Source organism: Nicotiana attenuata, chromosome 11 (assembly GCF_001879085.1).
Source record: "Nicotiana attenuata strain UT chromosome 11, NIATTr2, whole genome shotgun sequence".
Lineage (NCBI taxonomy): Eukaryota > Viridiplantae > Streptophyta > Magnoliopsida > Solanales > Solanaceae > Nicotiana > Nicotiana attenuata.
The window spans coordinates 19,403,806-19,416,394 of record NC_031999.1 but is presented as its reverse complement, the minus strand read 5'-3'; the positions used below and the strand labels follow the sequence as shown (position 1 = coordinate 19,416,394).

Sequence of the window (12,589 nt, the reverse complement as noted above, 5' to 3'; positions counted from 1 at the left end):
CCCGATACGGAGCATAAGGCTGAATGCTCTTAAGACCCATCAAGAGGAAGCGAGGCCCAGTTGCTGGCATATATATGATCTCATCCACAGGTAACCATCCAAACGTCCTGGCAGTGATAGACCGAAAGTATGATGTCCATTTTGTGACCCCTTCAGGCAAACTGATCCCATCAATCCTCGTATAAAATTCCTCTATGCAGGTTTTCTCCATTGACCCATAACTCATGAATTGAGGATGATGGCATAGGTGTTCGATCATCCACATTTGCAACAACAAATTACACCCCTAAAAAAAGTTTCCTCCGGCTTTGCAGGCTGTGAGAGCACGGAAGATTTCAGCTACTATCATGGGCGCGAGGGTGATTTTGGCCTGGGTGAGTAAAGTGCTGACGACCCCGCTATTTTTATGTCGATATTTCCATCCTTCCTCGGGAACACCAGAAGCCCCAAGAAAACCACCATAAAAGCAAAACGTCTATGTTCTTCCCATTTGTGGCGGTTTCCTTTGCTGCATATTTTGTTTTCCGGATTGTTGAACCCTTCTATGTGGCCATATCTTTGGTATAGAAATTGTGGAGTACAAAAGCCAGCTGCCAAATCCAGGTTGTGGACCCCCCTGCTTATCTTCAGTGAGTCTAAGAATCTGTGCACAGCTACGGTTCTCGGGGCGATCAAGTACTTGTGTCTTAAAGGAAATTGTGTCTTGCCCTTCTTCTCCTAGATCAGTCCACCGCAGACGCAACTCCAAAGGGATTTTGTTCATGATTGAGAAAGGTTCATTTTGAATTGTGCTCATCCTGCACACTTATTAAGGTGATTTAATAACTTATTTTGACCTAAAAGAAAAAGTGACTCCATTTTATTTTTATTGAAAATTTCAAAAACAAAAACCCGATTTTGTAGATACGGCCTTTTAGCACTTCAGGGAAGAAGATTTTAAGGCTGCGCCCGCCAACCGTTGAAAATGACCCAAGGTGGATGTTCTTGCAAAAACAGCCTTCCGGCGCCCTTTTGGGGACATTCGGCTTATTTTAAACAAGAATGGCATCACCCGACTTATTTGATTTGTGACAAAAATTAAAATTTTTTGTTTGTTTTTGGGTTATTTTTGCAAAAGGGAAGTTGGACCCGATGGGGGTTGCCTACGTATCCCACATCCGGTGAGAATCAAACTGGCGTAGTTCGGGCAGATTTGACAAAACCAATTATTTTGAAAACAAAACTTTCTTTTCTTTGATTTTCTAAAAAAAAAATTCGGCAGAGTTGCGGTACCATTTGGGTATTTGGTTTTTTAAAACAGGTGACTAACTCACTCAACCCTAACACTATTATTCCTTTTTTTCTCTTTTTTTTCCAAACTTCGCCCATTATTTACAAGCCGGTCGACATGTAGATCCGAAGCAAATAAGTGCACAAACAGCAAGTAGGATGCATCAGGATGGTCTTTTCATTTCAGGTCACCTGTCCTAGACGGACCCAACCCCTGTGTTGAGTCCCCTAAGTCAAATGCACGTGATGCAAATAAGCGCTCCTACTAGGGATCCGGCATGAGGTCGAGTTATGCTAGGTTCAAAATCTGGGTATATGTTCTAGACTGTGTACCCGAGTGGACAACTCGAGTCGAGGAGGGGGCTACGTACCGGGAACCAAAAGGCCATCCGGCTTAGTAACTTGTCCGGCCTCTTTCTTACTTTAAGGTATGACACTAACAGAATAGGGAGTCTCGACCAGCGAGCACATCCTCGGAGGTGAGAAGAGAAGGGTTTCGTAACAGTTTTATATACAATTTAGATAATATCAAAGCGGTAAAGCATTTAGCACATTTAGCATGAAACATGTAGGAAAATCAGGTAATAAGATAAAGCCAAATATAATAGCTATTCTAAGCTCAAATTCTTGAACCCTGAACCGAAGTTCTGGGTTCGTGTCCCCAGCAGAGTCGCCAGAGCTGTCACACCTCCTTTTTTACATACCACCCCGGAGGATAGTGTATAAGGGAGTTTTTCCAATTAAAGTGACATTATTCGAAATGGGATTATTTAATGATCAGAGTCGCCACTTGGGGTAGGTTTGGTTTCTGGTGTCCCAAGTCACCGGTTTATCTTGAATCCCAAATCGAGGAAGTTTTCGACTTTCCAAGTTAAGTCTGCGAACCAGAAATTCCTGAGCAAGGAATTCTGTTAACCCGGGGGAAGGTGTTAGGCACCCTCGGATTCCGTGGTTCTAGCACGGTCGCTTAAACTATCATAATTAGCCTATTATCTGATTTTAAAACATGTTTCAACCTATAGTGCAATTTTAAATTATTTACTGCTTCAAATTATTTAAAGAGAATTGCAACGTTATTAAAGTACGTCTCGAACCACGTCACATAAATGCACCCGTGGTTTTTGACATATTTTAATATCGTTGAGATTTGGATTTGGGTCACATAAATGTGCACCCGAGTTTAGAAAAGTATATTATTAAAATGCGCGCCTAAAGCAACTAACGTGTTGATAACTTTGCGGGAGGCCATGAAAATTCGCTAAATGGAACGTCCCGAGTTCTAAGTATTTTAATGGAAGTATTTAAAGAGGGCCACACAATTTATGATTTTTGATTGGCGCGACGCACCTCGATTTCATTTTTTAAAGGATACTAGACTAAGGTTGAAGGGTCATGAACTATTATGTTACTTAAGAAGGCCTTCCTAGAATTATTTTTGAGGGCCTTACTAATTGGCTAAGGTCATAAGGACTAGATATGGGCTATAAATTTAAAAGCTAGTAACTAAATACAAGGCTAAGGTGATACAACTGGGCCTGAAAGAGAGGCCCAATATTTAGTGTTTGAATCCCTGAAGCTGCCTGCGTACAAACTCCTCAGCTGTAAAGTTGATTAATATTTTGGCCTCTAAGCAGGCCCATTTCGATCACCTGGGCAGCCTATTGTTGGCACTTTAATAAGCAAGTATAAAAATCAATTTAAATTTGTTTATTCTCTTTCAATTTACCAAGTCAAGCACTAAAATTAAATTGGATTGCAGAAACACTGACTTTTGAATCACAATTAAACCTAATAATTTTGCAGAAAACACATGAACAATTCAGTTCCGCTCAAATCGAACACATGCTGATTTTAAGTCTAAATTTCATGCTCGTATTCAAATTATATGTATCCTGATGAACCACACACACTCATTCTGAAACTTTTACTTCCAGAACCACATTTGAACTTACATAACACATTTGCAGAACTTAAGGCATTTATTGGACTGAAACTAGACATAAACTACTGAAATTTAATCCTGAAGTGTGGAGACATCTCAAATACTCATTAGGCCCAAAATTAACGTTAACATGGATTACAAACACTGGTCCTAAAACCAGCTTCAAGCCCACACCATATTCCAATATTTAACATTCAAACTAACCTGATAGCAGCCCTTAAAATATTAAAATTACGCTAACATTACTAAATGGACATTCATGAGTCCCAACAGTCCAGTTATTACAAATACTCATGTGTCTAAACTATATAATTTTTCACATTCTCATGGAGCCTAAATTCAGCACCTAAACAAACATGTTTGAAAGTAAACTAGATTAAACTAAACAAATTCAACATGAATCAGACAACAAAAGGGGATTAACAGGGGAAATGTGCAACAATCTCTTCATTCCTTCAATAGGTTCTGATGCAAACTTCAAACATCATTTAGAGGACAAGGCAATACCTGGAAATTAGAGCAAAATAAGAAGATTGAAGGTCAGATGTACAGCAGCAATGTAACAGATGCAATCTCAGCAAAATCCCAGCAAGTCCAATGCAAAATTCAGGAGTTGAGATGCAGCAAACACCAAAAATAAGGTTCAATTGAGCAAAGGACCCAGCTGAACTTAAGACCAGACTTTGATGATTCAAATTGACTCTTAACAGGTGAATTCCACCTAGTTTCAGCACTTGGAAGTTAATTTAAACTGCTGAAACTTGATGAAACAGTAGATCTGGTGGATTTCTAGGCTATTTTTGTTGATTTTTTCAGGATTTTGTTTTGAGCTCTAAGATCTAAACTCTATATACTTAAACTCTCAAATTCCGCAGAAACTTTTGTTGATTTTCAGTATTCCCTCTCAAACTTTCAAATTTCAAATTTTCTGATTTTTTTTAGACTTGGATTTCAAATTTTCAGATCTCTAAAACTTAACTTGCAAGGTAGAGTAGACTGTCTTTTATAGACAAATATTAGGGCATCTTCAGATTTTTACATTACACCTTAGCCCCCCCCCCCCTTAATTTTAACTTTTTGCTTAAAAGTCCATAAGGGACTGACTTGTTACCAGTTATACCACCCAATTTCCTGAATTTCAAATTAGAACCCCAATCTAGAAGGTTCTAGGGGGTTCTATTTTCAGTTACTGCAAGGTTCTCTATTTTCTTTCCTAAACTACCCTTCACAAATATGAGAATTACCCCCCATGACCCTGTTATGGCCCTTGAAAGGTCTCCAATGGGTCAACCTATGAACCAGACCCTGTTTAACTTATGGGCCTGAATAATGTAGCCCAATTCCACCAACTTTCAGGCCATCATTCATCGAGCCCTAAGGCTCTGAACATGGCTGTATGGGCCAAAGAAAACATAAGCGAAGAAGTCCAAGGACATTGAATCCAAAGAACTCAAATAATTGGAACAAACAGAAATCGATTTAATTAATCTAGCCACAACTATGAACCAAGCAAACTGAGTAAAAACAACTGTACAAGATCTATTTCATCATCTGACCCAAATTATATCTAATGAACTAATCGAAACGAACCTTGAAAGGAAAAGAAATAACACAGAAGAAAATGAATACTTACTTGATCGACGACTTACAAGCAATAGAACTAGTGCGAAAGGCCTTGACTCCATGATGTGAACTGTAACATTGAGCACTAGCCTGGATTTCTCCAATGGCTCGTGCTCTTTGTCACAGTTCCCATTACGAGCCAAGAATGAGGGAGAAACGGAGATGAAGGCCCATCAGAGATTTATGACCGTACCTGGCCATTACACGCAAACGAACCTCTAACCCCCTGGCTTTCCATCGAAGTTGGTCTATGCGCACAACATCAAGAAGAAACCAGATCGGAGCTTGAAAGAGAGAAGAAGAAGAGTATTTCAGTGCTGCCTTCGATCTTTGATTTGAAGAGGAGGAGTGGTTTTGGAAAGGAAATAACAGTGTATTTGGAATGGGGATATAAAAGTGGTTATTTTGTCAAGTTTTCATGGGATTTGGAGGCCAGTCGCGCGCATGGCGATTTTCGGTNGTGAGAGATAAGAGTGGAAGAGACGACATAAGATGGAGGTCCTAGGTTAATGTTGTGGTGTTTGGACATATTTAATTAAAATGGAAGAAGTGACTGGAGCCCTTAGATGAGGTAAAACGGAGGGCCCAGATTAACTTGTCACAAAATAACTCAAAACGACGTAGTATTCTCCCCATACTACGTCGTTTCAGGAGTCTCAGAGACATGGGGTTTGGACCGGGCATTTGCGCTGGTTTTGGGCGTTTGGAAAGGTTTCAGGGGTCAATTGATTGAGCCAATGAATTGCCATTTGATATTGGCCCAAAGCTTAAATCCTTAGCAGGCCTGTTCTTTCTATCTTCTTTTTTTTTTCTTTATTTCCTTTTCATTTAACTCTTTTTCTTTTATTTACTTTTTTTTTTCAACTTTTAAAACAAAACTAAAATTAAAACATTAATTGAACCTACCTAATTAAGCTATAATTAAAACTAATACCAATTTAAAGGAAACTAATAAACCTCAAAACTAGAATTTAAACCAAACAAACAAATCAAATTTTTGTGATTTTAGTATTTTTTGTAAAAGCCCAATTACTAATTAATCTAAAAATGTAAAATTAATCCTAAATGCAAACACAATATTTTTTTTTGTTTTTTTACGAATTATCTAAAACTAAACATGCACACACAAATGAGAATACACACGAAAATTACGCAATTAAATCCTAAAAATCAAATAATAAAAGAAAAATCCTAATTTTAGGGATTCTATAGGAATAATTCAAGCGAGGCAAAAATCACGTGCTCACAAACCCTTCCAGATATGCAACGTTTTTAGAACTCTATTTTTCTTCAAGAATTTAATTATTTTTCTAAAAATTCACACAAACACAAAAGGAGCTAATGTGCTGCATTACTTTTTTACGCAAATATAACGTTTAAATTTGTGCTCCATAATTAAAAAAAATACTTTTTTTTTGGTTCAAAAAGAAAGTACTCTTTCTACAATATAAAAATAAAGTACTTATTTTGTTGAAATGAAAGAAAATATTTTTTCTACATCATTAAAAGAATATACTCTCATGAAAAGAAAATACTTTTTCTGTTGAAATGAAAGAAAATACTTTTTTTACATCATGAAAAGAAAGTATTTTTTTTGTTAAAATGAAAAAAAAACTATTTTATATCATGAAAAGAAAAATACTTTGTTATATCATAAAAAGAAAGATACTCATTTATTGAAATGAAAAAAAAGTACTCTATCTATAACATTAACAAAAAAAGTACCATTAATAGTACTTCTACTTACGGTGGAGGATTTGAGAGATGGGGGCAGGAGGTGGAGCGTGGGGATTGGGTGGGGGTAATGGATGCGGTGGTGGTTGGGTTGTGGGGATGAGGAATAGGGTGGGGAAGGTTTAAAAAAAATTCAGGAAAATATTTTTCCTTTTTTTAATAGGGAAAATAATTTTCTCCAATTAAAAGAAAATATTTTCCAAAATATTTAAGCCAACCAATCATAAAAAATTGGATTCCTTCGTACCAAACATATCCCAAATAAATAGTGTTTTTCCTTTTAATGAACCTTACTAATAAAAATTCGGAATCGGGATTTTTGAATACTGGATGCTATGAATAAAAAAAAAAACAACGGCATTGGACTCTGTGTATTAGGTGACCAAAAGAAAGGGACCAGACAACCAATTAAACTTGTTTAATAAAACAAAGACTAAGTCGTTTAATTTGGACTGTTAACTTTCTCTCCTGTGACTTCTAGGAAGCAAATCAGATGCATACAAATTGACGAAATAGTATACATTTTTTCAAAGCTTAATGTTATATTCTTCTCTCCATGTTTATTAGAATGTTATGTTGAAAACTACTTTTCTTTGCATTGAAAACATAGACTTCTTTCTCTAATATAATCCTTGAGTGATTAAAGCATTTGGAAGAGGAGCCTTGGAGCATCGGTAAAGTTGTCTTCATCCCTTAGCAAGCAAGAAATTCCTACTAACCACACAAAAAGTAAGTTTCCACTCGCTACCAAAGCGCTGTCGCACCTCTACTATCTTCGGCATAATGAGGTTTTAGTCTCTACGAGGGCACCCCCTAGCTAGATTCAATCCCAAGGGTCAATCAAGCCTTTGAAACTAGCTAAAATAGCCGTCAGAGTCTTAGTTCCTGCTTTCAACGAGACTTTCTTAGCTTGTCAAACTTTCTATCCTTCACCAGGAAAGTTATTCGGTAAGCAAGATCTTTGATTGATGTGCCTGAATAAGGTTGATCAATGGTAGCTGCTTGGAGCTTTCTCTATGCCTTAATTGAGCTGCCCCGCTCTTAGCTTGTGATCTATAGGTCACGTGTTCGAGGTGGAATCAACTACTGACACCTTAATATCAAGGAACATATTATAGTATACATTGGTGCAAGATGGCTTATGCAGCTGTGATTTCTCTAATTCAGACGTTGAAACAAGTAATGCAACAAAAGCCACGTTGGGTAATTGGTGATACAAGAAAAATGGTGGAATCACTCCTAGATAGTGTTGGATATTTCCAAAACTTTGTTGAGAGCAGTTGCAATATTAGAAGGCAAGACTCATGTAAACATTTTGAGCAGTTAGAGAGAGAGATAAGAATTGCAGTGAATGAAGCAGAGAATGTGATTGAACTAAATATATATGAATTTAATCAATTGGAACGTTGTTGTTCAAGACTTGGAATGTCACGCCAGCCTATATGCGACGATCTGCCTCCACTTTTAGAAAAGATTGATGCTGTGAAGAGGAAGATCTTGATGCAAAATATTACTATTATTAGTAGTACAAAAGTGGATTCGTTGCTAGGTCTTGATTCATCATCTAAACATAATGCAAATCTGAGTCAAGAAGATGTTGTCGTGGGTCTTGAAGACGACTTGATGAAAATCATGAGACGACTAATAGGGCCACCATGTGGTCGAGAAGTTGTCTCAATTTTAGGCATGGCGGGGATTGGCAAGACAACTCTTGCTAAAGAAGTATACCATCATCCTGAAATCAGGAATCGCTTTGACATCCATGTCTGGGTAACGATATCTCAAGAATATCGAACTAGAGATTTGTGGTTGAGCATTCTTTCTTGTATCCCTCACATTAGTGAGACTAATCCAATGGATGTGAGCGAGGAGATTAATGAAAGTACTGACGATCAGCTGATGGATATGATATACAAAAAGTTAAAGTATCGGAGGTACCTTATTATCATGTATGATATTTGGAGTAAGGACATTTGGGATCTTATGACAAGAATTTTTCCTGATGATAACAATGGGAGTCGAATTATTTTGACTAGTAGGCACGAAGAGGTCGCTAAGCATGCAGATCCCGATAGCAATCCTCATAAGATGAACCTTTTGAATTGGGATAATAGTTGGAAGTTACTTAAGGACAAGGTGTTTGGTGTAGAGCATGGATGTCCTCCTGAATTAGAAGATATCGGAAAGCAAGTAGCACAAAAATGCCACGGACTACCTTTAGCTCTTCTAGTGGTTGCAGGACATCTCTCGAAACTTTCTACAACACGAAAATGTTGGAATGATGTTGCCAAAACTATAAGTAAAATTGTTGCTAGTGAACCAGATAAATGTCTTGGAGTGGTCGCGATGAGTTATAGTTACTTGCCCGATCACCTGAAATCATGCTTCCTTTCTATGGCAGCTTTTCCGGAAGGTTTTGAGGTTGAAACTCATAGATTGATCCAATTATGGGTTGCTGATGGTTTTCTAAGGAATGAAAGGGTCAAAAGCTTGGAAGAAATTGGAAAAGAATGGTTGGAGGATCTTATTAGTAGGAACTTAATAATGGTTATAAAACGGAGATTCAATGGCGAGATGAAAACATGTGGCGTTCATGATCTGGTGCGCGACTTGATTTTAAGACAAGCTGAAAAAGAGAAGTTTATGCAGGTTACCAGAATTCATAAAGTCATAAGAAGATTCAATGATTCAGCTTGTAAGCCTTATATTCGTCGTTATAGTTTCCATTCAACCATTTCTCCGAGTGATTGCTGGAATTCATTATCTAGTTTCACCCGAACTTTATACTTATTCAATGGACTCAAACTTGTATCGCCCGTTTCTAAACAAGTACCTTTTTTAGCGCGCTTCAAACTTCTAAGAGTGTTGGCAATCCTTCAGTATACTTTCCGAGAATTCCCTCTCGAGTTAACAAAATTAGTACATCTCAGATACCTTGAATTCAACTGTTATGATGATCTTCACAGGTCAGTGTCCGAGCTGTATAATCTGCAAAACTTGGTTTTTGGCGGACACTCTAATTTACCAGTGGATATCTGGAAAATGAAACTTTTGAGGCATCTTCAGGTAAGAAAGATCTCTTCTTTTCGTGTTCCATCGAGTAAAGAAGGGTCCGGTTTCAAGCTACAAAATCTCGAGGGACTTTCAGATATAAGTATTTCCTGTTGTACTAAGGAATTGTTTACTGGTTTTCCCAATCTAAAGAGGCTGAAAATTCATGGCGCTTGGGCAGAATGCAGGAGAGATATGATTTTCCAGACGCTAAATAACCTTTCCTGTTTAAATAAGCTTGAAATATTGAAGATAATCTGCTCCAGAAAATTATACCCGCACCCTCTCCCAAGTAAGTATGCTTTGCCTACATCTCTGAAGAGGTTGACTTTAAGATGCACTTATTTACCATGGGAAGACATGGCTAATATTGTAACACTGCCAAATCTCGAAGAGCTTAAAATTAAAGACAATGGATTTGATGGCGACGTATGGAGATTAAACGATGAAGAGAATTTCAATCAACTTAAGTTCCTCCTAATCGACAGGACAAATCTGAAGCATTGGGACGCTGGCAGTGTTAACTTCCCAATGCTGAAACGCCTAGTTCTGAAACGATGCTTATACCTGGAGGAAATTCCTAAAGATATTGGCGAAATTTGTACGTTGGAGTCAATAGAGTTGCATAACTGCAGAAGTTCTGTTGCAAAATCCGTCAAAGAAATTCAACAAGAGCAAGAGAGCATGGCGAATGATAGCCTTAGTGTTCGCATCAACGAGAAACCTTGTGAGATTCAAACTATCTCAAAAGAATACTTCCAAATCAGTTAGTATATATTTTTCTTTGTGTTGATACTTTACATCCTATATATTCCCTTTTGGTTGTCTGATAATGATATCTACTGTGAAACAAGGGTGATAACAATGTGTAATAGTTCAGGCTTTACACATCTAAACAGAACAGAAGAATGACTACATAGAGTTTGTTGCTTACTTTAATTTCTCTTCACATTTAACACTTGCAGTTGTGATTCTTTAGCATAACGGAACGTTAATATATCCCCTAAACTCTTCATATGGTTCTATGATGCTTATAACGTCGTTGATCTGCTTCAAGGATGATGGAGTTTCTTTCCCTTGCAGGGTGGGATTAATTAATATTTAGTTCAAGAAAGCTGATCATATGGTGCTGCACATAGTTCTATAGCCAGGGGCGGAGCTACACTCTGGTAAGGGTAGTCAATTACACTGTGTATATAGGTAAAATATTAGGTTTTAGAGGTATATAACATATATTGAACACCCTTTGTCGGGAATTTTTTTTTACTTCTTTCAAGTTTGCCTAGGGGAAATTCTTGGCTTCGCTACTGTCTATAGCAGAAGCTTAGAAGGTGCAATCACTTGTTACTTCATCATTCTCTAGTTTATCTTCTACTGTTTATTTGTGTTACATCTAAGTTTCAATGATGACAATTGTGCAGCGCTAAATCCTATCTACTTTGATTGCAGGAATCAAGGCACCATCAAGGGCATCAACAAATAGAAGAGAAGATCGAAGATTTGATGATGCTAAAACAAAGGAAGTCCAGAATTGATGATGCTAAATTAAAGGAAGTCAAGCCATCAAAAAGGAAACCAAATCAGTCCCGCCATCTCAGTCTCAATCAAAGGACATCGAGGCTGTCTAACAAGGGAGATATATCAAGTGCAGCTCGAGCATATCATGCCTCTCCTCAAGGACTATATTAGAAGATTGACCAACCAAATCGAAGCCTTAAATCACTTCATGAAATGAGGACATGAAAGAGGAAGGACATAAACGAATCCAGCCCATCTAAAGTGTAGGATTTGGAGGCACCCCTTGGGTTAAATCTCTTAGAAGATTCAGTGCCTCAATCAAGATCAATTTGCAACAGCTCTAAAACTCTCCTTTAAGAAGATTGCCAATCTCAAGAAGAAGATTTACACAACTACAAACACTGTCTTCTAAGTCTCTCTAGTTCTTAGCATAAACACTGTATTCTTGAGTTTACAAGTGTCACAAAAGATAGAAAGAGTTAGAACACAAAAGAGAGTTGTGTCAAATCCAGAAATTACTGTAAATCATCGTTGGTGGTGAACGAACTAAAACCATCTCTGTTGTAATCCTTTATCAAGATCTAAGAGAACCCTTGTGACCCAAGGGAAACTGGACGTAAGTACCACACCGGTACCCAACCAGTATAAAAACTGTTGTGTCTTGTTTAGCTTTCAATCCGTTTGGTTCATCTCTACTTTACCTATTTGCTGCGTGAAACCTAGTCGACTAAACTTACAATTAGTCAACCAATTTTTAATAAACCACAATTCACCCCCCCCCCCCATCTTGTGCTTTCAATTGGTATGAGAGCCAGGCTCACAAACTTTGCTTAACAGTTAGTGAGAAAAAAAATAAGGAACCTCTCAAGTACTACCATCATATTTCAACGGACAACACTTTTCTCATTGGAAAGTGCGTATGGAAGCATACACCATGTCATATGACATCAAATTCTGGTGGGCGATTAAAAAGGGAAATCTTCTAATTCCGCCAAAGAAAGATGATAATGGTCAAGTCATATTATCAACTGATCTACTTGATTTGGATGATTACACTGATGAGCAAGCTGCCGTCATAACTGTGAATGCTAAAGCAAAAAATCTATCTTACAATGCTATCAATGGTGAAGAATATGAAAAGATCTCAAGCTGTGAAAGTGCTAAGAAAATGTGGGACAAATTGGAGGTCACATATGAGGGAACCAACAAGGTAAAAGAAACAAGGATAAATCTTTTGGTTCGTGAATATGAGCTATTCCAAATGAAGGATGGAGAATCAGTAGAAGAAACGTTCTCCAGGTTCAGCAAAATTCTTGGAGATCTAAAATCCTTTGGTAGAATAATAAAGAGCGGAGAATAGGTCAGAAAAATTCTTAGAAGTCTACCCACAATTTGGCAGCCCAAGATCATTGCTCTGGAGTGTCAGGACCTTGACAAAATATCATATGATGA

The 12,589-nt window shown here is 37.6% G+C and overlaps 1 protein-coding gene across 1 annotated transcript; it reads left to right on the top strand.

Moving 5' to 3' along the window:
* On the top strand, positions 7,703 to 10,390 carry LOC109234747 (putative late blight resistance protein homolog R1A-3). The gene has a single exon (XM_019400810.1). The coding sequence runs from the start codon at positions 7,703 to 7,705 to the stop codon at positions 10,388 to 10,390; it is 2,688 nt and encodes an 895-aa protein (XP_019256355.1).